Source organism: Cetorhinus maximus, chromosome 6, assembly GCF_964194155.1.
Source record: "Cetorhinus maximus chromosome 6, sCetMax3.hap1.1, whole genome shotgun sequence".
Classification (NCBI taxonomy): Eukaryota; Metazoa; Chordata; class Chondrichthyes; order Lamniformes; family Cetorhinidae; genus Cetorhinus; species Cetorhinus maximus.
In genome coordinates this window covers 112,688,442-112,713,687 of record NC_135884.1, presented here as the reverse complement: position 1 = coordinate 112,713,687, position 25,246 = coordinate 112,688,442, and the positions used below count along the sequence as shown (strand labels likewise).

Here is a 25,246-nt window from a genome sequence, read left to right as displayed (position 1 = left end):
TCGCTGCTTACATGGCCGCCGCGAAGGGCCAATCAGCCGTGGCCTTTGGGAGGGGAAGAAACGGGAGGCTCACACGGTGACCGGACGCCGTGGGGGAAGTGGCTGGAGATTTGTGATGATGAATTCTCTGGAACAAGCTGAAGGTACATGGGGGTTAGTGGAGGTGGTGAGTGAGTGAGTGTGTGGGGGGTCCGGAGCCGGTCATCCTCCGCAGCGGCTTGTCAGACGGCGAATGTGTTGTTTTGTGTTGCAGATCTCAAGGCTTTCGAGAGGAGGCTGACCGAGTACATCTCCTGTTTACAGCCGGCGACGGGACGGTGGCGAAGTGAGTATCCGGGGTGTGTGTCCGCTCTCACGGGGTGGGGGAGGTAGTTGTGAGAGTTGCACTTCCACATGTATATTTAGTGGTGGGGATATCGCCAGAGCAGTATCAACTGGTCTGTTAAACATTCATACAAAAGAAAGATATTGTGGATGCTGGAAATCTGAAATAAAAACAGAAGATGTTGGTTTAACCTGAAACGTTACCTATGTTTCTGTTCTCACAGATGCTACCAGAGTTGCTGAGTGTTTCCAGCGTTTTCTGTTTTTATTCCCATTAAACAACCTGTAGGCTGCTCAATATCTGGGGAAATGTGATTGATTGAAAAGGTACATTGATCCGGTACAGCATATTGTTTTTCTTCATGCGCAGCTACTGAAATAATGTACTATTAAGGCAACAATGACAGCTAGGATCTGGTAACCCTAACTTTGGGCATCTATATTGTACAGTCAAGTGTTGAAACCACAATCAAAGAATTTAATTCAATGATTTGGACTTGGTCTCAATCAAATTTGCATTTTCTAAACTAACTTGCATAATCATTGCAGCAAGAAGAGTAATCAGAGATTGGCATAACAAAGTTGCCCCAAGACAATTGCAAGTTTAAAAAAAAATTATGGAATGCAAGCTTTATTGTTGTAGAAATGGAGAGAAAGCTGCAATTAAATCTACAAGCTGCCCCCAATGCATTTCATTTTTATAATCCTTACTTTTTGTAGATTTGTGCCTCACTCCTCTCAGTTTCTGGGTTCTAAATTAGTAAATAGATGGTCAGAGGTTCTCAGCAGACATTTTGTTTGGCATTCTGACTTTTAAGTGCTGCTTACAGTTCTTCATTGGCAGAATGAACAAGGACAAAGTCTGTCTCCAGTCTCCCTGTGACCTGCAATTTAAAAAGTGTAATGATGGCAACGAAGGGTCTAGAATATCTTGGATTATGTAGCAATTCAGTAGATTATCCTTGGCTTCCTCTTTCCATCAGAGCCACAAACAAATTAAGAATTTTTATAATTGCTAAACTGTGCAATGGCTGGATTTCATTTCAGTGTTTAAGATATAAGCAAGTGTTTAAGTTGGTGTGAATATCCAAAATGAGCCATTCGGACAAGGAAGATCTAAGGTTCAATCCCTGGAATTTGTGTCTCTAGTTATGGATGGGGAAAATCAGCTAAGATTTCTGTTGCTTAGCAGTATTCAGTGACACTTGCAAAAGTATAATGTTGTAAACTTTGCATGATGGCAGGATTAGGTTTGACTGTAATTTCCCGCTGTCCTGAAGTGCTTGAAAAGCCTATTTTTGATCAAAACATCCTTTCGAGATTGATTAATGATTCATGGCCACTGGGACAAAATAACAAGGTTCAGCAGTGCCATGGGACTCAACCCTAACAAGAATCCAAACCATCACAAGATCAGGGTTTCAGAAAGAATTTAGAAAAGGAATTGTTTGGAACAATCCATGAAATCTTATTAATCACCTCTGAACCTGTGAATTGCCACTTTTTGAAAAACAAAACCAGGTTTGTAATGGGGGAGGGGGGGTGGACAGGACAACCAGTGTGTCCCAATATATGTTGATGATGTACTTATTGCAACTATGTCTTCCACAGAGAAACATACTCTGACAAGGAGTTTAATATTAATAATACACAAATAGATATGCCCATGCGCTGTATAAATCAAAACTTGATCTTAATGTGTAAAATATTTCAGACAATGTTTTAGGGCGAACAATGCACCCCTCTACTATTGGGTTACGCATTAGAAATAATATGGCTGGCCTACTGTGTGCTTAGAGCTGGTAGAAAATACCAGGATGGCAGTTTGTGTAGCTCAGGTTAAAAACTATTAATCTGGATCATGAAGAAAACAACTACACTGCAAGCATTAAGCAGAATTATTTAAAAATACAGGCTTAATTTTCTACTTCAAAACATTTTTTCCTGAAATAAATATCTTTTGATATGCTTATTGATGAACGTGTGCCATTGTACTCTGAAGTTTCACATCATAGCACCTTGGATCTATCCTTCACAAAAACAACTTGCCAGAAAGCAGCCACAGAAACTATATTTTAAATTATTATAATGGTAGTTTGTTTATTCGTTTATGGGATGTAGATGCCGCTGGCTAGGCCAGCATTTATTATCATTCCGAATTGCCGTTGCGAAGGTGGTGGTGAGCTGCTGCCTTGAACTGCTGTAGCCCATGTGCTGTAGGAACATCCGCAGTGCTGTTAGGGAGTTCCAGATTTTGACCCAGCAACAGTGAAGGAACATAGACAAAGCTAACTTCCAATTAAAAGTAGATTTCTTAAAGTAACTATGGTAAGTACATTTAGAATTTTACTTCCCTTGGAATACAAATCCCTGTTGTCTTAGTGAACCACATCCATTAAAAAAAATTGGTAACTGAAGTTCAACTTTTTGTTTGCAGTGATTCTTATAGTTGTTTCGGTATGTACTGCCACAGGTGCCTGGAATTGGTTAATAGATCCTGAAACACAAAAGGTAATTTGAAGCTTTTATACTTATTTAAAATTGTCAAAATATTTTGTTCAGAACAAATAATTGTGTGTTTGCTTTTTGGTAGTGACGGTGGAGGTTCACTTTCAAAATGTTCAGTGGAACTTTTCTGTTTAACAACAGCTCAGACCACATTTTCTTTCACATTCCCACAAGTTTCAGAAACGAGCTTTATTAGGAGAAATGTTTTCAAAAAAATGTAACATCAGCCTATCCTAAAATAAGGGATTAGAATTCACTTAATTGTCTGGCACTTTGTATGCCAGGTAATGATCCTAAAGAACACAAAGTGCTATTAACATCTTGTAAATGTCTCATGAGAAATTACTGACTTGTTTGAGCATTTGTTATGGCAAGGTTCAAAGTGCCCAAAACCAGGCATGTTGTATTCACGTGGCCTGAGTATAGATGTTGCCTCATATTTCTTTTTATTAAAGATCTAAATCTTCCAACTTTTGAATTATGAATTCACGATCAGGTTAATGGAAAAATAACAGTCAGCTTTTGATGATTTATTTGAAATTATAATGTAGTCTTCCAGAATGAAGGAAATGAGCAAATCTTCAGATTTTCTCTGCTTGAAATCTGACTTTTGTTTCAATTGGCTTGATGACCGTGGCTTCTTATTTAGGTTATGCATTAAACAATTAAGGCTGCCTTTGTATCAATTGTTTCTGTTGCTTCCTTCGGTTAAAATAGTGTGAAGAGACATTATTCCCTTTTCTTTTGCTCATTCCATGCTCCATGTGAAAACATTAAAACAGTTCTGGGAGATACTCAGCTTGGCTGGGCACCAGAAAAACAAAACACAGTAAGCTAAAGTAACATGCAGTAGCTGCCTATAAAGTTTTGTAGCTTAAACATATTTCTGTCTCGGGTCAAGTTTCTAATGCTGTATGAACAGAAGACCGTATAGTTCTGTGGCAAGGTCCAACATCAGGCCTAATGTATTCTCGTGATTTGAGTTTAGATTTTGCCTCAACGCACTAAGTTCAGTGATTTAGATTAGTATGTTGTCTATAAATCATCCTTTAATATAAAGATGGTCCTGGAAATATGTTACACCCATGTATAGCCATCTGGAAAAGGTTGTTCGGTACTGGATCTACTGTAAGTACTTCCAGCTCACCATTATAGCTGGTACAAATGATGCCTTTGAGAAATGCACAAGGTCAGTTACTTGTGAATGTCCTCAGTTGGAAAAAAATGTGTAAGAACTTCTAGAACAATATTTTCTACGTGCAGTAAACTGAGATAATCCCACAGCTTTGAGCCCTCTGGCAATTTTGGTAAGGGGAAACTTTTAGCTAGCATTATACCCTTACTTATGCTTTTATATATGTCTGGTGGAGCATCTTGGCTGGTTAAGCAGTGAACAACTGAGACACACAGATGAGGAAGATCATAGGTTTCATTCCTGTGTTGAGCTGTGCTGACTTGGGTGGTTTTAATGTTACAATGGGTTACAGTGCCAGTGGACAGAAAATAATTGGCCAGAATTCCTGCTTCTGATGACTACCCAGCAACCCTTGTTAGAAGTGTGTGAATGTGGAGGATGTGATCAATATCAGCTGGGCTGAGCTCGTCGTTAATAGGTTTTTGTGACTCAAACCCCAACAGTGTCATTTGAATGAGATACTGTAGTGTGCTTGATATTATAAAACCATATTGCAACAAGAAGTTGACACCTTCACAATACAGCAAAATAAAAAAATTGCAGGGGGTGTGGAGGGATGAAATTGGCAGTAATACGGAAAGATGTCAATGGTCAGGCACTCTAAGGAATATTTGATGCACTCCTGCCTAATTTTTGAAAATGTTATTTTAATAACTTTGCAAAATTAAAAATTTATTTCTAATACAGGGGAATTGTAAGATAAATAAAGGTCAGATTGTTGCAAATTTTAAAGTAGGTGTGTTTCTGTAACTTGCTGAAATATGGTCAATGATTGGCTGATTGAATCAAACAGCATGTTCCTTCGGTTGTTCACAACAGGCAGAGTATAGATTGTGCTCAACCATTCTGCGCTTGCAAAACCCAACACAAAATGTGTACTGTAAGATGTAATTCCGCAATTGGGAAGTACTTGTTGAGCAATCCTGAGTGTGCTAATAGCTACACTAACAACCAATTTACGATAATCAGTCGATCGCATAACGTGGCTCATTTATGCTTGTTAGAAATGACATACATTCGTATGCAGGGACCTATTCTCTATTTTCTGCGAACAAAAGGAATATGTAAAGCCTTGTACCTTTTTGGAATTACCTGAGAGCTTGGAGAGCCTGTAGTTCCCCGTTGCTTTCCCCATGGCAATGGCTCAGCCAATTAGAGTTGACTTGCCAACTAATCAGCACCATTTTCTCCTGTCATGTAAATTGTGATCATTTGAAATTAAGCATTCTTGTATTTGTCCTGATGAGTGCAAGATGAAAAGCATCAGCAACATGTCTCTCTTCTCAGCAATACATTTTAAATCTTTTTAGGTATCTTTTTTCACATCGCTATGGAATCATCCATTCTTCACCATCAGCTGTATAACCCTTATTGGTTTATTCTTTGCTGGAATACATAAAAGAGTGGTTGCACCATCAATGTATCCTTTTTTGGTGTGTCGTGGATAGAATTTATGGCTTTCCTTTTACTGCCCGTGATCAGTATGTTTGTATGTAAGAGTGAGTGAGTGAGGGTAGGAAATAATTAAATAATTCCAGCAGCAAGCTTTTTGAGAGTTAAAAAATAGAGGTTATTTATTATCTCTCACAATCCCAAATTTAACACAATGTTTCACTCATTCATCTCATGCACGTTCTCTCACACACAAAGATCAGCAGCCCAGTAGTTTCCTAGATGCAGGTGATGCCTTAAAGTTGAAGTGAAGGTCCCGTAAAGTGAGGGATTCTCAGCAGGCTGTGAGTTTTCTTTTCGAATTTCTGAGGTTGGTTCTCAGGTGAACTTTAACTGGAATAGGTTGAAGAATCTTTCTCTCTGGTAGGATCTGCCACTTTTGAGGTGTTGCTGTTTATTACCTTGGCTACGTGGGTGACTTGCAGTTAGTTCAGTGGCTTTCGGTGGAACCCTCTGCAAGAAGCTGATTTTAAAAGCAGGCAACAAAATGGCTTCCTCGTCATGTGACTTCCACAAGCTCAAAGTCCTTTTCCCAAACAATGGGTGGTGTGTATTTTGATTCCAATCATCCAGAGTTGTCATTTGACACCTTGAGATTCACCCAGCCTAGATTGGATGGGGAAAACTATCATAATACAATGGAAAGTTGATAGGATCTATTCATATCTGTCTTACACACATGGAGTTTTGAAGTCTCCTTTTGGCCAGGGTGAAACAGAGTCAGGTCGGCTGGAATTCCAAAATCCTTTTGTGTTGATCCATCCTCAAAGGGATATATGAATTCCCAGATGGCTGTGAATGTTCATATTAGATCAGGTATTCACTTGAGCTTTAAGACTGAAGCTCAAATGCCAATGGTCAGATGATTTGCAGTGGCCATTTTAATAGTTTGTCCAGTTTTTAAAAGTATTTACTGAAAGTTCATAATATACTGGGGCATGACAGGTGTGTCCTTCAAATTGTCATCAATGTGATTTGCAGAATTAGAAGGGTGATCATTGTCATAATGCCTTTGAAAATGCTAACTATGCATTTTTAAATTAATTTAGTTACCTTCTGATGAGATGAATCTTGTCCTCACTCTGCACTAATACTTTGTAATGTTTAGTCTATTATTTACTATTAAACTCAAGATTGCATATGTTTAGCTAGAACAAAGACTATTAACAGCCAACATTCTTTAACTTTGTAATAGTTCTACAGTACAGTTTTCTTTACTGCATTCTGTTGATTAATTTATTATTCTTGTAGAGTTAATGAATCTATAATTTCTTATGCAGTGTGTCCCATAGAACAGGACCAATATCATGTAACTCCAATTTTAATTGATGAATAACTGGCTTTCCTTAACATGTTTCTTATAGTATAGCTGCAAGATGTCGAACTGTTTTGGCAGAGTACAATATGTCTTGTGATGATGTAAGTATTTGTTTCCAAAGCTAGAGTAACTCGGAATTGTACATTAAAAATTGCATGGGTTTTAAAGTTGAAGTCCTAGCCTGACTCAAATCAGCTATCATATGCTTTTTCAATATAGAGCACAAATGTTTTGAATTTTCTTCTACCGTTTTTTTTTAAAAAGGCCCTGTTTTGTGATTTAGGAGCATTGCATGTATTTTCTTCTTTGTGTAATTTTTTTTTTTTTAAAGTTGTTTTAAAATTTCTCCAGGTGCACAAATAGTAGACAAATTAAGGGGGACAAGGAGGTGAGGAACTAGTGAATAGTTTGTGTGTGAGAATTGCTACGGATTTGGAAACGTGCTGTTTTTGTGTGTCTTGAGTTTGGTGCCCAGTTAACACCCTTTACCTACAAAGGCAAAACAAAATTTTGGAAAATTCTGGTCATTTTGTGAAGCATTCTTCTAAGCGGAAGTCAGAAATTTACAAAGAGTTAAAAGTCCCCTCCGACTTTGATTTTATAAGCAACTACAGTTACTTAGATTTGTTGAACTCCATCACTTTCACTCAGGGCGAGCTTCAGCAGTGCATTTATTATTAAAGATAGCTGTAGTTGACTCCAGGCTAGCTATAAGCAACGCTACAACTTTTATCTTTCATATTGGTCCAAGCCCAGATCAATAGCTGTCGGGGAATAGTCTTAATTTAGAGCTTGGTATTTTGGTTAGCTTAGTACACAAAACAATATGAATCTCCCCTTTTTTTGTAAATTGCAGAGGAAGAGATCTCTTCATTTGCGTTTTACACATACCTTGTCCAATGTGCCAAAATAGGAAAGGAGCAGTGTCACAATTGTTGTTTGTCAGTGGGTTACTACAATTGTTACTGGTGTTACGACCCATCCCCAGGTGAGGTTCCCCCAAGTTGTTGATCCAGGTGAGACCCCTCAATTTGTCATGTCTGGCTGGGACAACCCAAATTGTTATGCTCCGGGTGAGATGGGATGAACTGGCTCCCTGTCTTTATTCAGCACCCCCCTTTCTATTGGTCGCAACAAGATTTAATCTAAAAAGGATCCCTTTCACGGATATCTTTTTCTCAGACCCAATCGTTCCGGTTTTGAAGGAGCCAATTTAATCAGACTTTCTTGAGTTCAAGGTAAGAGTAAGCTTATTATACTAAAGGCAAGAAAGAATAAAACATTGCATACACGGTCATACAGGTTAAGAGTAAAAAAATTTTAAAAGGTATACGAACAGTCCTTGACTTATGGGGAGTAGGTGATTGAGCATTGCAGCTATTGCGATTCAAGATTCCAGTAAAATTTACTCCAGTAGGCAAATAGTCAGTTTTGAGGTTCTAGTAGTGTTGAATTTGGTAGAGGGTAGTCGGTTTCGAGGTTCCAGTAGTGTTGAATTTGGTGGAGAGGGAGAGAGCTCGGGATACCTGTAAAATGGCGATTTGTAGGGGTACTGTGTGCGGCTGTTACTTCGGAGTCAAACTTCCAGCACTTGCTCTCTCTCAGAGCACCCACCAACAGACAGACACCAGGGCAGCTTTTCAGCTCACTTTTAAGCCCCTCTTTGTATATTCCAAGTGGGAAGCAAATTCACAAATCTGTCTGGGCATTGCGCACAGGATTTCTCGATGAGATGATGCTCATCTCTCATTATGTCCCATTGTCACTACCGGAGGGAGCAATTAGTTTCTGGATGTCTTTAGAAGTACCTTGTCTGGCAACAGGGTGGTGTTCCATTACTTCTTAGGGAGTCACCCTGCAGCATTCCAGACAGTGGCTTATGTGCATTTTTAAAAACTTGAGTCTTTTTTTAAAGCCCAAAATTTCAGGTTGCAATCCGGTGTTTTTCTTTCATTATCATGACAGTGGAAAAGAAATCAAATTTAATAAGTAAATTTTAATTTTAAATTCATTTTTTCTTTTCCAGAATTTATGCTTTTTTAAAAAGATCTCCCTGTTGCTGAAAATTGGTGAAATCTGATTGTAGTCTAGCAGTTACTAATGTGGTTTACTTGACTCAATTCATCTTTGGTTAGGAGTTAAGACTAATTGTCTTCTGCTACTGTTGGAAGATTGCATCTGTGGTCCCTAGCTCTCAACAACACTTCAAGAAGGAAAGGAATTTCATTCTTCACACATTTATTGTTGTCTATGTTAGTGGTAGTACTTTTTAAATTGATTTGTTCCATTGTTTGTTTGGAACTACCATCCAGGAAAGTGCCAACCAACATTTAACAATAGCTGGCCTGTCAATTTTTGGGTAAATTTATATTATAACCAATTGTAGTGCAAAGCAATTTCACCCTCTACTGCAATTAAAATGTAAATGGAACCTCATTCTGGAGTCGGGGCCAGCCCTGAACTGACACTAAAGAGAATGAGAGAAATGGTGGGGAATGAGTGAAACAGTAGTAGTTGTGGATGGAGGAAAAGACAGAGCAGAACACAGTAGAAAAGGGAAGAGGATTTTAGCGGATTTACCACTACCCAACTCCTTAGCTTGATGAGCTTAAGATTTTGAGAGTTGTTGGGTTTCATCCAAAAAAGTTGAGAACCAATTAACCTGACAGTTTTGTTTAAATTTGTCAAGAATAAATGGGGCTTGAGGGAAGGTCAGTGGGTATGCCTCTGATGTGCCTCATTTTGAGTGCTGCATCTATGGTTTCACTCCTTTTAGTTTTCACTTATAGGATATTACTGTTAGCCTGACTCATGAACTGAACAGCTAATTAAAATGGATTTATATCATGTTGCATGTTAAAAGTTGTAAGTATTTTGAACTGTAACTCTGTTTTATTTTTATAAATCTTTGGAAAATACTTTTTGTAACTTCAATTAAAAAAAATATGTTTCACCTTTTCTAGACTGGAAAACTAATATTAAAACCCAGGCCCCATGTCCAATGATGAATCTACATGCCAGTTCTGTGGCTCTTTGGAAAAAGTAGAAGTAACTTCAAATGCAACACTTCACAAATGCACTGATGCAACGTTCCTTTTGGTGTCAACATCGTTATTTTCAGCTAGCTAAAGCTCCCTAAAGCAGAAAAATCTTCAGCAACAGAAGTGCATTTTATGAGAAATCTAATGTTGCAACCAACGGGATTTTGGATAACTTGGTATAAAATACAATATTGAACTTGTATTTAAATCTTGCCAGGTGAATTTAATTTATTAGAAAGTTTGGGTTCTTATATTTTAACTTCTGGGTTGGACCACTCATTTTATTATTGATAAGCTTTTGTAACTATTTTGTGACTCTGACTCAAAAAGTACAACATCAAGGATTTAAAAACTGTGACCGATTCTCATTGTGAATTGGGCTGAACTGTATCAGGACTGATCCAACAAGATTGCTAAACCATTATTGCATGCCTTTATTCTTCTAATCCATTACTTTTCCTCCATACAGATGCTTTTTTTTATATATATATAAAGTTATGAGAATGTTCTGCTGAGTTATTTTTACTGTTCACCAATTCGATTTATGAGGCATTTGTATCCTTATTCCATTTAGACTGGAGATGAATTAGAAATGGATCACCAGTGCTTTGGGTGAGAACTTGAACCCTTCAATCTGCCAAATTGTGTTGTGTACAAATCTATTTATAGGAAGAGATAACTTGTTTCATTTGCATTGCAAACTATTGCATATAAAGATTCTAATTTTACTTCTCAATTATGCAGCCTTGTATAACCATGTAGAAATGAACTTTACAATCTCACAGTTATGTTCACTTGCATTGCAATTCTAGGACCTATTGCAGTTCTACTTTCGCCTCTTTGTATTTTAATGACTTGAATGATTTAAACTTTTAAATTTTAAAAGCATCATGACTTTGTAAATGTGTTTCAGGCACTTGAATTTTGTAGGCCTGTGTACATAGCAATAAACAATTTATATGGAAAAGATGGAGAAGTGATCATAATGCAATTGTTGTTGAATCAATCTCACGGTTCAATGCACTGGATAACCAAGAATGGGATTTGCATATTTGAGTTATGATTTAAAGCCAAGTAGGTTGTCTGATGCTGCTGTGCATGAGCTAGAATCAATCCAATTGAACACCAGGAAGACCAAAGGAAATGTTTTAAGCCATTACCAAAAGCTCTGGCAGCTTGGTACCTCCTCACTTGGCTGTTCATCCAGGCTGTGTGAAACCTCAATATATTTTAAAAAGCTGAACTTCAAATTATATATCATCCATTCTTCACCAAGACTATCTCCTTCCATTTCACACCATTGTTTGTCTCCAACACACTGCTGTCAAAATACATATTGATGCATTTGTCACCTATTAACTCAGTTTCACCAGTGCTCTTGCCAGCTGTCTGACTTCCATTCTCCTTAAACTCCAACTCACCCAAAGCTTCACAGCCTGTTTCTTTTCTGTTGAGCCATCACTCTGTGTTCATTGATCCACAGTGACTCTTTGTTTCTAAAGCACTAAGTTGAAATTCTCAACCTTCTGTTCAAACCTTGTTGCAGACTTGCCCTACTGATACCTCAGTAACGTTTTCTAAGCTTCCATTCCCTCCTGTGACATCTCGTTCTCTGACTCTGCACTTCAAAGCAAATCCCTCCCTTCGATCCACTATTAGTAGCCGAGTTTTTTGCTGCCCAGCCCCATCTGATGGGATATCTTCCCCAACGTTTCTGTTAACACTCCCATCTTTAAATGTTGTCTGAAATCTCATATCTCCCTCTTTCTCACCCGGTAGATTAAGTACGTCAAGTCCAGTCAGTGGTCAGGGTCAGCAGGTTGTGACTGCAAGTGAGGCAAGTAGAGGGATCCTGTGTTCAGGAACAGAGGAGCCTCAGCTCTTTACCTTGTCCAACAGGTACGAGGTACTTGCTCCCTGTGTGGATGAGGAAGAGGTCTGCAGGGAGGATGAGCCAGCTGATCACGGCACCGTGGCACAGGGGGCCATTCAAGAGGGGGGAGCAAAAAGACAAGTGGTAGTTGTAGGGGATTCTAAAATTAGGGGAATTGATAGCATCCTTTGTAAGCAGAATCGAGAGTCCGCATGGTATGTTGCCTGCCCGGTGCCAGGGTGACGGACATCTTTGACCGGCTTGAAAGGATATTGGAGAGGGAAGGGGAGGATCCAGTTGTTGTGGTCCACGTCGGGACAAATAACATAGGTAAGACTAGGAAAGAGGACCTGTTTGGGGATTATCAGGAACTAGGAACTAAATTAAAGAACAGGTCCTCAAGGATTATAATCTCCGGATTACTACCCGAGCCACGTGCAAATTGGCATAGGGACACGAGAATAAGGGGAGTAAACACGTGGCTAAAGGAGTGGTGCGGGAAAGACGGGTTCCATTTCTTGGGGCACTGGCATCAGTATTGGAACAGGAGGGATCTGTACCGTTGGGACGGTCTCCACCTGAACCGATCCGGGACCAATGTTCTAGCGAAAAGGGTAAATAGTGTGGTCAACAGGACTTTAAACTAGAAAGTGGGGGGGGTGGGGGGGGTGGAGGGAAGGGTAAAACTCCAAGAAGCATGACTAATGGGAAACAAAGCAGCAGGTTAGTGTGTGTGGGGGTGGATTCAACTTCATGGAAAATTATGAAAAAACTGAAAAGAGGAGAACCCAGGAGAGGCTATTAAAGTCTCTAGAACACAAAATAGGACAGAGTGTTTGGAAAGGGCTAGGAATCTAACTTCAAGCACATCAGACAAAGGGATGACAATGAGAAAGGGGACGGGAAATACAGGACTGAAGGTGTTGTATCTGAATGCACGCAGTGTACGGAATAAGGTAAATGAGCTTGTGGCGCAGATTGAAATTGGCAGGTATGATGTGGTGGGCATTACGGAGACATGGCTGCAAGGGGATCAGGACTGGGAGCTAAATATCCAAGGATATACATCCTATCGAAAAAATAGGCTGGTTGGCAGAGGGGGTGGGGTTGCTTTATTAGTAAGAAATGAAATTAAATCGATAGCAAGAAATGATGTAGGGTCAGATGATGTAGAATCTGTGTGGGTAGAGTTGAGGAACCGCAAAGGTAAAAAAACCATAATGGGAGTTATATACAGGCCTCCGAACAGTAGTCAGGATGTGGGGCACAAGATACACTAGGAGGTAGAAAAGGTGTGTAAGAAAGGCAAGGTTACAGTGATCATGGGGGATTTCAATATGCAGGTAGACTGGGAAAATCAGGTTGGTAGTGGATCCCAAGAAAAGGAATTTGTGGAATGTCTATGAGATGGTTTTTTGGAGCAGCTTGTGGTGGAACCCACTAGGGAAGAGGCAATTCCAGATTTAGTGATGTGTAATGAGGCAGATTTGATAAGGGAGCTTAAAGCGAAGGAACCCTTAGGAAGAAGTGACCATAATATGATAGAATTTACCCTGCAATTTGAGAGGAAAAAGCTGGAATCAGATGTAACGGTATTACAGTTGAATAAAGGCAACTACAGAGGCATGAGGAAGAGCTGGCCAGAATTGACTGGGAGATGAGCCTAGCAGGAAAGACAGTGGAACAGCAATGGCAGGAGTTTCTGGGAGTAATTTGGGAGACACAGCAAAAATTCATCCCTAGGAAGAAGAAGCATACTAAAGGGAGGACGAGGCAACCATGGCTGACAAGAGAAGTCAGGGACAGCACAAAAGCTAAAGAGAAAGCATACAATGCGGCGAAGAGCAGTGGGAAATCAGGGGATTGGGAAGCCTACAAAGATCAACAGAGGACAACTAAAAAAGAACTAAGGAGGGAGAAGATTAAATATGAGGGTAAACTAGCCAGTAATATTAAAGAAGATTGCAAGAGTTTTTTTAGATATATAAAAGGTAAGAGAGAGGCAAAAGTGGACATTGGGCCGCTGGAAAATGACGCTGGAGAAGTAGAAGTGGGGAACAAAGAAATGGCGGAGGAACTGAATAGGTACTTTGCGTCAGTCTTCACAGTGGAAGACACGAGTGACATCCCCAAAGTTCAAGTGAGTCGGGGGGCAGAGGTGAGTATGGTGGCCATTACCAAGGAGAAGGTGCTAGGAAAACTGAAAGGTCTGAAGGTGGATAAATCACCTGGACCAGATGGATTACACCCCAGAGTTCTGAAGGAGATAGCTGAAGAGATAGTGGAGGCGTTAGTGGTGATCTTTCAGGAATCACTGGAGTCAGGGAGGGTCCCGGAGGACTGGAAAATTGCTAATGTAACCCCCCTGTTTAAGAAGGGAGTGAGGCAAAAGACAGGAAATTACAGGCTGATTAGCCTGACCTCGGTCATTGGTAAGATTTTAGAGTCCATTATTAAGTATGAGATTTCAGAATACTTGGAAGTGCATGGTAAAATCGGGCAAAGTCAGTATGGTTTCATCAAGGGGAGGTCATGCCTGACAAATCTGTTAGAATTCTTTGAGGAGGTAACAAGTAGGTTAGACAAAGGAGAGCCAATGGATGTTAACAAAAACAGAATTACCTGGAAAAACTCAGCAGGTCTGGCAGCATCGGTGGAGAAGAAAAGAATTGACGTTTCGAGTCTAATGACCCTTCAACAGAACTGTTCTGTTGAAGGGTCATTGGACTCGAAACGTCAACTCTTTTCTTCTCCACCGATGCTGCCAGACCTGCTGAGTTTTTCCAGGTAATTCTGTTTTTGTTTTGGATTTCCAGCATCCGCAGTAGTTTTTTGTTTTTGCCAATGGATGTTATCTACTTGGACTTCCAGAAGGCCTTTGACAAGGTGCCGCACAGGAGGCTGCTCAGTAAGATAAGAGCCCATGGCGTTAGAGGCAAGGTATTAGCATGGATAGAAGATTGGCTATCTGGTAGGAGGCAGAGAGTGGGGATAAGGGGGTCCTTCTCAGGATGGCGGCCGGTGACTAGTGAGTTCCGCAGTGGTCAGTGTTGGGACCACAACTTTTCACTTTATACATTAATGATCTAGATGAAGGAACTGAGGGCATCCTGGCTAAGTTTGCAGATGAATCAAAGATAGGTGGAGGGACAGGTAGTATTGAGGAGGTGGGGAGGCTGCAGAAGGATTTAGACAGGTTAGGAGAATGGGCAAAGAAGTGGCAGATGGAATACAACGTGGGGAAGTGTGAGGTCATGCACATTGGTACGAAGAATAGAGGCATGGACTATTTTCTAAATGGGGAGAGAATTCAGAAATCTGGAGTGCAAAGGGACTTGGGAGTCCTAGTCCAGGATTCTCTTAAGGTTAACTTTCAGGTTGAGTCAGTAGTTAGAAAGGCAAATGCAATGTTGGCATTTATTTCGAGAGGACTAGAATATAAAAGAAGGGATGTGCTGCTGAGGCTTTATAAGGCTCTGGTCAGACCCCATTTAGAATATTGTGAGCAATTTTGGGCCCCGTATCTCAGGAAGGATGTGCTGGCCCTGGAGAGGGTCCAGAGGAGGTTCACGAGAATGATCCCAGGAATGAAAGGCTTAACATCTGAGGAACGTTTGAGGACTCTGGGTCTATACTCGATGGAGTTTAGAAGGATGAGGGAGGATCTGATTGAAACTTACAGAATACTGAAAGGCCCGGATAGAGTGGACGTGGGGAAGATGTTTCCATTAGTAGGAGAGACTAGGACCCGAGGGCACAGCCTCAGAGTAAAGGGAAGACCTTTTAGAACAGAGATGAGGAGAAACTTCTTTAGCCAGAGAGTGGTGAATCTATGGAATTCATTGCCACAGAAGGCTCTGGAGGCCAGGTCATTGAGTGTATTTAAGACCGAGATAGTTAGGTTCTTGATTGGTAAGGGGATCAAAGGTTACGGGGACAAGGCGGGAGAATGGGGTTGAGAAACCTATCAGCCATGATTGAATGGCGGAGCAGACTCGATGGGCCGATTGGCCTAATTTCTGCTCCTATGTCTTATGGTCTTCCAGGAACACACTCCACCCTTCCTAGTTTGTCATTAACATAAAATAATCAACACTATAATTTTAAAGACCATATGGCACAAATTTAGAAAAGAAAGGCATTGCTTCAATCCACACTGTGTTGAGAATTAAGGTCATAGCAAATTGGAAGTTGTTACTGGTCCTGTGCTGCAGAGCATGATCAGTAGATTACCACTTGCTGCATCCAGTTGAAGCTCTAATGGCGAGGGAGACCAAAATTTAGAATTTACTGGGAGCCAATGTAGATCATTAAGCACAGTGGTGATGGGTGATTGGGATTTGATCAGTAAGGACAAGGGCAGTAGAGCTTTGGATGACTAAGGTTTGCAGGCTAGAATGTGGGAGACTGGCCAGGAGTGCTTTGGAATAGTAAAGTCTAGAGGTAACAGAGATATGGATAAGGGTCTCGGCAACATGAGCGGAGTCTGGCAGTGTTACAGAGGTGAAAATATAGGCCATCTTAATGAAGACACAGACATATAGTATGAACCTCATCTTTGTCAAATATGACACCAAGGTTGTGAACAGTCCAGTTCGGCCTCAGGCAATTGTCAGATAGAGGGATGAAGTCAATGGCTAGTGAATAGTTTGTTGCAGGGACTGAACACAATGACTTCAGTCTTCCCAAAATTTAATTGAAGCAAATTTCTGCTCTTCCAGTACTGGATGTTGGACAAGAAATCTGACAACTTAGAGCATGGGTGGAGAGAGGTGAGATAGAGCTAGTTATCATCGGTGTACAAGTGGAAACTAGTGCTGTGCTTTCAGGAGATGTCGCCGAGGAGCAGCATGTAGATAAGGAATGGGAGGGAGCCACAGATAGATCCCAGGGGGACACCAGAGGTAATGGTGCAGAAATGGGAAGAGAAGCCATTGCGGGTGATTCTCTGGTTGCGATTGGATAGATAATGAATCTAGGTGAGTGCAGGTCCTCCCAACTGGATGACGGTAGAGAGGTGTTAGAAGAAAATGGTATGGATAACCATGACAAAAGCTGTACACAGATTGAGAACAACAACAGCTGATATACAGAAGAAAAATACTGCAAACCCTGGAAATCTGCTGATTGGATGATCTGTCTATAAGCTCCATGCGCTTGGTGGTTGGAGGTGAGAGTGGAGGAGACGGGAGAGGGCAGTTTGCAATGAAGAAAAGTCAGGGATTTTTTCTGCATTCACGATAATCCTGAAATAGTGAACAGCCTTGCCAGCCAAGAGCAGGGCCTGGTAGTGGTTTATGTGGTTAAGCCAGTTGTATGCCATATCTGTTCAAGTCTGTGTCTCTTGGATATCATGGAGCAGGGTGTCACAAAATACCTTTCAACCGGTGAAGATTCAGAGTGGATCAGAAAACCAGTTTCTTGGTGCACCACTGCTCAAATGGCTACAAGGGTTTGAATTTGGAAAAATCCCAGCTTTTATTTATGATTCTCAAAATTAACTTTGCGGCTTTAGTCCTCTTTAGCCTTGGGATAATAACCTAGAGGTCCTAAAAACGTGCAGGGCGATGGAAAGAAGTCGGGGGAGTGGTGGCACTCGGTGAATTGCTCCTTCAGAGAGCCAGCACAGACGCGAAGGGCCCAATGGCCTCCTTCTGTGCTGTAACCACTGTGATTCTGTGAGGTTGTGCATTCACGCGGTAAGGTGATAGGGTATCCAATTTGAATACACGCTAGCTTCCTTTCCACAGTGCAGAGTGTTTAATGGGACCAGTTCACGTTGGGAATATCCTCCCTGTAACATCACATCCGGATCGTGTTAACCATTTGCGTGAAACGCAGTTCCCACTCCTGGTTGTACAAACAATGCCAGTGATCAGTTTTGTGTCCCCCCCCCCCCCCCCCCACCGAGTGAGAGCGGAGCTTCCGCTCTCCCGGCCAAGTTGCTTTTGCATTAAGATTAACACCAGCCCGGTAAGCAGCTTCTTTCCGCAAAGCCACTCGCTCCCGTCTCCCGCTGTCTCCTCCCCCGGTCGTGACGTTCGTGCGGCTCCGCGAGCTGCCGGCACAGAACATGGACTGCGGTGCCCACATGGTGTAGCGAGCGGCTCGGCCCGGCTGCCCCAGTCTAGTGCTCTCCCGGCTCCCAGCTCAGGCCGGCCGGCCGCGCCATGGGCAAGAAGAAAACCAGCAAATTCGCACGGCCGCAGTTCTCCCCAATCGGGCCATTGAATAACATGAAGGAGGAGGAGGAGGAGCAGGAGGCTGGAGAAGTTTGCTCGCCGGCCCGGGATTTACTTGAGAAAGTAAATTTGGGAACAGTTTCTCCTGGGCTGTGTTCTTATACCAGCTGCTCGCGCGTGGGACTTAAAATGTGGGACTAACTATTTCTCCATTCGTTTGGGCGCCCGTTAGGCTCTATTCCTCTTTTAAGTTCAGTGTATTGAATTCTGTCTCCCTCATGCTCTCCGAGGGAAGCAGGCGTCACCAGATAGAATACCTTTTACAAGAAGTTTCACAGGGTGAATAAGACACCCAGTGCTGATGGAAGAGGAGTTATATAGATGTAGTCAGTCTCCTGAAGGCATAATCCAAAAGTTTTGTGAAGGGAGATGGGGGGTGGTGGGGTTACAGGCATTCAGACAGAGCAAGCCATCATGAGGTCTGAGTAAGGTTGTGTAATAACTTGGTAAAAATTTGGTGGGTTGGGGACAGGGAGCCAAAGAGAATTAAAGGAGGATAGTGTAGGATATGGTGGCAGAGTTTGGATGAGTTACTGATTACGTAGAGTAGAACTTGGTAACCTGACAAGGATAGCATTAGGGTTCTCAAGCCTGGATATAGTATGCACCATTCAGTGGCTATGGACTGTTGTGATGATGGGGTAAACTGCCTTAAAGGTATGCACTGTTTCAAACTGACCACTAAAACTGAGCATCATCAGTTATGCCTAACTGAACTGGCAAGACATGAAGAATGAATCAATAACGAGTGTGCCCCTTTTCCTGGGATATTAATAGGAATTTGATGTTTGTTTTACTCGTGCTGAATTGGAGAAAACACTTTCTTTTCTGCTACTTGATGCTGATCAAGCAATTGGTAGAACAGTCCAGGGTGGTAGCGGAGAGAACTGGATGCCATTTACATTGAAGCTCACCCCTGTTTATAGATGGTATCACTAACAACCAGGCCAGAATTGCACCACTTAGATGCGGAAAGAGTGTTAAGGATGAAATCTTGGGCACACCCAAGTTGACCACGTGGGGACAGGAGGAGATGCCATTATCAGAAATGTGGTGACGATGTTGGCATTTAGGAGTGAAGGGAACAGTGTGCAGAGCTGAGTCACAGGTGGGGGAGATAAGGATGGTGGGTCCACAGACTGGAAGTTACGATGATATGGGATTGGATCAGGAGTATTAGGGCAGATTGGGAAGGGGAAGCTGAAGCAGCCAACTGGATATCCTTAAACTTCAAGTTGAAAAAACACCCATGAGCTTCACACACTTGCAATTGAAATTAAGATGCATATTAGCAGCAGAAAGGAGATGGGGTAGGTGATTTTTTTTTGTTGTTGCCAGGAACAGGAATCTTTTGTTATTCTTGCTTTGCAGGGTATTGCGGGAGTGCTAGGATTATTTGGCCTTTGAGCAGAAGGTACATTGGCTCAAATCTTCCGATCAGAGTCAGCACAACTGTTTCTGACCCTCATCAGACAAAAAAGTACCCGCTTACTGTCCTCTGATTTTTCTAGCCAATTTTCCGATGGAGGATCCTACAGAACTCAGTCAGTGTAGGAAACTCTAGAGACATCAGCAAAGGGAATCCATGCAGAACCCCATCCCTTTTCTAACGGCAGCAGCTGTGATATCCTGGTAAGTGTTCACTAACACACTGAAAAGCTTTGGGACATTTAAACAGTTTTTCAGTGTGTTAGCGAATGTGTGGTAGGATGGGTGAGGTATGCGGGTAGGGTGGTGAGGTTGGGTTGAGTGGGGATTCAGGGAGCCGGCCGGGGATGGGCGGGGAGGGTGGTGAACAGGGTGTCAGGGGAGTTGAGAGGTGGAGGTTAGTCCGGTCAATTTGTGAAGGGTGGTGGTGATGGTTGGGGGGGTGGTAGGAAGGCAGTCGAGGGGGAGTCAGTTGTATAGTTACCCAGGAGTTAGACTAGGATTTTTCTGCCTAACATTTCCTGGGTGAGTATTCAGGTAAGTAAGTTGGAACGATCCAAAGTCTCTCACTCTAACTCAGAGTAGGAAACATTCTCGGAAGGTCACAGGGACCAGGGGAATTGTCCATTGCAAGTTCAAACTTCCTGGGCAATTCACATGGAGTTAGTGTGTTGGGACTTCCAAGGGGTCCTGTAGCGCATCTTGCAGGGTACGGCTGGTCTCTGACGGTCCGGAGACCAGACGACCTCGGCCAGTGTCACTTAAGATCATCTAGCCAGACCTGATAGTGAATCACTAGGCCAGTTGTGCACTAGGTGTGCTTATAAGCCTGCAGTCCTCAAATTTAGGAATACAAGGATAGAATTGCACAAGGTGGAACTGTGAGGGAGCTGTTAGGGAGATTAACAGAAGCTGGTATGTAGAGGGCTAGACAAAAGGATGCTGGATAGCTTTTTCAGAGCAAAGCTTTGGAAGTGGGTAGGGAGATGCAGATGTTGAAGCAAAAAATAAGTAATTTGGGGGGAAAAAACTTGTATTTATATGTTGCCTCTCCCAAGCTCAGGATGTTGCAAAGCACCTTACTGTCCATGGAGTACTTTTGAAGCCTAGTCACTGTTATAATGTAGGAAATGTGCCAGCCAATTAGAACACAGTATGCTCCCAGAAACTGGAATGTGCTAATGACTGGAATATCTGTTTTTTAGGTGATGGTGATTGAGGGATAAACATTAGCCAGGTCAGCAGGGATAACTCCACCAGAGAGAACAGACATTCTCAGTATAACATCTCATCTGAAAGATGACATCTTGACGGTGCTCACTATTCTGCACTGGAGTGTCAGACTAGGTTTTTGCACTCAAGTTTCTGGAGTGGGACTTGAACCCACAACCTTGTAATTCAAGCAAGAGTGCTACCAACTGAACAATAATTGACAACTTGAAGACTTTGTCAATAGTAGAAAAATGAGAGGTGGCAGGGTCCTGCAGGGTGGCATAAGTGGTTGTAAGAGTTCATCTATAGTCTTAAGTTTGTGTGAAGAGGATGCAGACAAATTGGAGGAGAGGGGGCTGGACCAGTTTAAATTGAAATCATCAAAGACAAATTGCTGCTAGCCAGAGAGTACAGTGAGGGGAGTTTCTACAAGGAAATAGCTATGAAATTTTGAAGAAGGATTGGCGATACTCAAAGGGTCTGAGGAACGTCAGAGGGAGATGAGGACCTCTATTACAGAGCAACTGTTATTATTGGACTTATTTGTGTTAAATTAATACAATTTTTCTTTGCATAATAATACAAAATAAAGAACGTTATGCTTTGCCATATTAGTTGTCTGTCTAAACTTAAACAAGATAATTCCTAACTTTGGCTCTGAAGAAGGGACATATCTGACTCAAAACATTAACTTGGTTTCTGTCTCCACAGGTGCTCCCAGACCTGTTGAGTTTTTCCAGCACTTTCTTAATTCCTAATTACCCTCCTGCATCGTAATATTATGAATCAGAGAAAGTTTCTGTTTAAAGACCTGATTGGTGCTATGCATCTCTGTTTCTGTTTATCTTTCTGTGTTCACCAGAGAGGAGGGCCAATGCCAGACTCCCCTAAAAAGCACCTGACACCAGCGAGTTCCCAACAAAATGGCTGTGTGTGATGTGATTATCCATTATTGAAACTGGTGAACAAATTCATTATGGTTTTCGATCTTTAGGGAAAATCCTTCAATGCGTACCTCAGGAACATTTTAATCACCAATTGCTCTGTAACCCTACAATGGAGGTCTATGGGCCACAGACAAAATTTTCCATTTGTATGTGTTCATGCTGCTGAGACAAACCATCATGGTGTGTAAATGATGCTGAAATAATGCTCAAAATTGTTCTCGTCTGCCGTAATTCTTTCTCAAAACATTTCTAGCTGTCTAATACCTGCTAAGTAGAACTCATTTTTGTTACTCCTAGTCCAGATTTTTCTGAGCTGAGGGAAGTTATTTAATTTAGTCTTCAGTACCAAAATTATTTTCTGATCATTTACTGTCTGTATAGTGAGACAGCTTCATTTTTTGTTCTGGCCTTGTCTTAAGTATAAGCAGTTTGCATACATTAAGATAGAAGCACATGTGAGAGCAAGTGAAAAAATTTGCAATATCCAGTTACAGGAGCGGCTGATGCCACTGAGCCTACCAAGGTATCAATGGCAGGCTCAAACTGGTAATGGACACACTCATTTACCCAAGTTTAAAGGGCATAGGTGCAGATTGGCATAGGCATGTTTTAGGAACCCTTGATTGTGTAGAGGGCACTCCTGGATTTTAGCCTGCTAAAACTGCAGAGCATTGGTATGTTTGCCCAGCCAGTGCCATCCTACCCAATAAGGCATTGGCTTTGATGGTTACCTGGAGCTGAGTGAAGATCTCCTGGTAAGAGATCTACGCCCCCCCCCGCCCCCCAAGTTTGGAGTAGTGAGCCAACTGACCCACTGAAGCACTGGGACCTGTCTGACTTAAGCATCTGTTACGGAAGATTGACATGGTTCTGAGATTACTTCACTAATTATTTCATCCTTTAGCCACTTCGACTCTAAAGAGCTTACCAGACTGTGTCTAAATGACAACAATAACTTACATTTATATAGCACCTGTAACATAAGAAAACATCCCAAAGCGATGCACAGGGGTAATACCAAACAAGGTATGACACCAAGCCACATAAGGGGATATAAGGTTGAATGATAAAATCTTGGTCAAAGAGCTGGGTTTAAAGGAGTGTCTTAAAGGAGGAATGCGAGTTTGAGAAGCAGAGAGGTATAGGAAGGACATTCCAGAACTTGGCGCTTAGGCAACTGAAGGCACAGCCACCAATGGTGGAGCTGTTGTAAACCATAAAGAAAACAAGAGGACAAAAACGATGTGCATCAGCAAATTGAAGAAGCCTGGATGGTAATCTATCCAATAGAATTGGCGATGTTAACGTAATCCTTATCTATGTCCAGGTCTTAGTTGTTGTCCTGACATTTCCACCAATCATATTGAAAATTGAGAATTCGTCACTTGTGAAAAATAATTACAGGGAAATTTTTAACTTTGTCTTTTGATGCACATTATGTTGAAGTTACTTCAGAAACTAAAAGTGTACCGACCGATACAATGTGAAAGGCGCTCTACTCTTTGTCTAAAACTTTAAACAGCATTAAACCTTAATTATATGAACTTGTTGATAGCAGTATGCTCATTTTGATTTGTAATTGCTACTAGAAGTAAAGGAATGTGGAATACTCTGTACCACAAAGGGCTTGCATCAATGTAAAGGAAGGTTCCCATCTAATCCTGCACACTCTTAGAGTATTGGATCAGAAAGAAACTAGACCAAAATGTCGCAGCATTTCCACGGGTTGTAGCAAATGAAAATCGACTTTACAAGCATGTGTGAGCATAGTACATGATTGCTCCCTGTGATTAACTAAAATCCTGTTCTCTGATAGTTACAGAGTGTGTCTCCTGATGTCCGAGAATTTGCATGTGCCAATATTTCAAAACTTGTCCAGGAGAAAAAGGTGATCCCTTCATTCCTGCAGAAAGATGCTGTTCGGTGTTTGGGACCGATGCTGCTTGACTCAAGTGTTGGTGTCAGGGAGACAGCTGCTGGTGCACTCAGGTTTGCGTTAAATGTTTTAAATGTTGTTACATATGTCAAATCAGATCTGGAGATCAGATCAATGGTGTTTGAATAGGATATGTACTTGAATGTGAGTTTTATCCAAACAAGGATTAGAATATCTAGATTTCAAAATAATAAAGTTATAAATAACCATTTTCCTATAAAACTATTGGTAACTGTCAACTTTTTAATAATGGTTGCCTTTTTATAGTATATATAAATCTTTAGGAATAATGATTATGCCAAATACACTAGGATCTGGTGGAAGACTTTCTTGAGGGTAGAAATATTTTTATTTTATTGAATATCAGTTTTTTTTATGTGTTAATGACTTAGACTTGGGTGTCTGGCCTTCCCATCGCTTTCCTGCCTACCCCTGACCTGGCTTCCATTTTCTGGTGGTCAAGGGAGGCATCAGGCAACCCACCTGCCCTTGAGCCTATTGAGGCCCTTAAGTGGCCAATTAAAGGCCACCTAAGTGTCTCATTCTGCATCTGCTGCTATTTTACCCACAGCAGGGGAAGGCCCAGGCAAGTGCATAGCCCGACAGCTTTCACTGTGAAGGCTGTTGTTGGACAAGAAGGAGGGGTGCACCTCCTTTGGGGGGAGCCCTGTGACTATTGGGGGCACACCATCTCCCTCTGTAAACAAGGCCATAATTCCCCCCCCTTTAACTTTCCCCCACCCGCTGTCTTGAATTCGGTACCCCATCCCACCCCCAAATCTCCCTCACCAGCTGCTATCCTGGACTTCCCTGTCGGTCTGTCCTCCATAACCTCTTCCTCGGCTTTGGGACCTTATGACTCTTCGGACCTCTGAAGAAGAGTCGTACAGACTCCAAATGTTAACTCTGTTTCTCTCTCCACAGATGCTGCCAGACCTGCTGAGATTTTCCCAGCATTTTCTGTTTTTATTTTAGATTTCCAGCATCCACAGTATTTTGCTCTGTTTCTTTGGGATTGCCTGTAGTCCCAGCAGCGTCAGGTTCAAGTGATAGCCAAGTGCTGGGACAACAGAGCTGCTGACCAGTCAGGTCGGCCAGCAGCTCTTTAAGCAGGGTGCCTTCCTCCCTAGATGGGGGCAGGAGTCTCATCCTGAGCCAATGAACACTCCTCCCAGGTTAAAATGACGGTGAAGCAGCCGGCTTTTAGGTGGTCGAGCTCACGACCGACTTTTCGGTCGGTGAGGTGTTGGGGAGGGTGGAGGTTAGAGTACGGCGTCCCGTAAAATCCACTTGACTTGTCGCATGACTGGCCTTCCCCTGTGCTGTAACCATTCTATGATATGCTTGGAAGAGAGGTTTGTAAATATGCAAGTGTCCAATACAAATTGTTTGTTTATAACAGAAACCTTAGTGCTTGTGGTGGGTATGATGTTTGTGATGAGATGGTGAAGCAAGACATTATGACTCCCCTTACTGCATTGCTGCAGCAGGTAAGCTCTTTGTGTAAAATGCAAATCCATCTGCTCTTGTTTCATTTTTCTGTAACTTCCTCCCTTTGGCCTTTTCATCCATAAAAACATAAATAGGAGCAATAGTAGGTCATTCGATCCCTTGAGCTGCTCTGCCATTTAATAAATCATGGCTAATCATCTATCTCAACTACACTTTTCCGCACAACCCCCATATCCCTTGATTTCCTTAGTATCCAAAAATTTATTAGTCCCTTACTTGACCAGCTCTCCGGAGTCGAGAATTCCAAATATTCACAAC

At 41.8% G+C, this 25,246-nt stretch overlaps 2 protein-coding genes across 5 annotated transcripts in view; both read left to right on the top strand.

Moving 5' to 3' along the window:
- Positions 1 to 25: 25 nt before the first annotated feature.
- Positions 26 to 10,814, top strand: cnep1r1 (CTD nuclear envelope phosphatase 1 regulatory subunit 1). Of its 3 annotated transcripts, XM_078544314.1 has the most exons (7): positions 26 to 143; positions 254 to 325; positions 2,762 to 2,835; positions 5,338 to 5,447; positions 6,844 to 6,898; positions 7,980 to 8,035; positions 9,761 to 10,814. In XM_078544314.1, exons 1-6 carry the CDS (start codon positions 116 to 118, stop codon positions 7,998 to 8,000), a joined length of 360 nt encoding a protein of 119 aa, XP_078400440.1. In that variant the 5' UTR covers positions 26 to 115; the 3' UTR covers positions 8,001 to 8,035; positions 9,761 to 10,814. The 3 variants fall into 3 exon arrangements, with proteins under 3 accessions (XP_078400440.1, XP_078400439.1, XP_078400441.1); XM_078544313.1 differs by lacking the exon at positions 7,980 to 8,035; XM_078544315.1 differs by lacking the exons at positions 254 to 325; positions 7,980 to 8,035 and having other exon boundaries at positions 35 to 143.
- Positions 10,815 to 17,619: 6,805 nt separating this feature from the next.
- heatr3 (HEAT repeat containing 3) overlaps positions 17,620 to 25,246 on the top strand; it is a 59,244-nt gene continuing 51,617 nt past the window's right edge. Inside the window, exons 1-3 of one of the 2 annotated variants that reach the window (XM_078544310.1) lie at positions 17,620 to 18,016; positions 23,357 to 23,529; positions 24,879 to 24,966. In XM_078544310.1, coding sequence (XP_078400436.1) covers positions 17,882 to 18,016; positions 23,357 to 23,529; positions 24,879 to 24,966 — 396 coding nt within the window. In that variant the 5' untranslated portion in view covers positions 17,620 to 17,881. The remainder of the gene's footprint in view (positions 18,017 to 23,356; positions 23,530 to 24,878; positions 24,967 to 25,246) is intronic. The other variant, XM_078544309.1, reaches the window with a different exon arrangement.

Bases quoted from the DNA above. Each gene is read 5' to 3' on its own strand.
- cnep1r1 (XM_078544313.1), top strand. From the start codon at position 116: ATGATGAATTCTCTGGAACAAGCTGAAG. The intron at 144-253 runs GTACATGGGGGT...TTTGTGTTGCAG, and splicing joins TTCTCTGGAACAAGCTGAAG to ATCTCAAGGCTTTCGAGAGG. The intron at 6,899-9,760 runs GTAAGTATTTGT...CACCTTTTCTAG, and splicing joins ACAATATGTCTTGTGATGAT to ACTGGAAAACTAATATTAAA.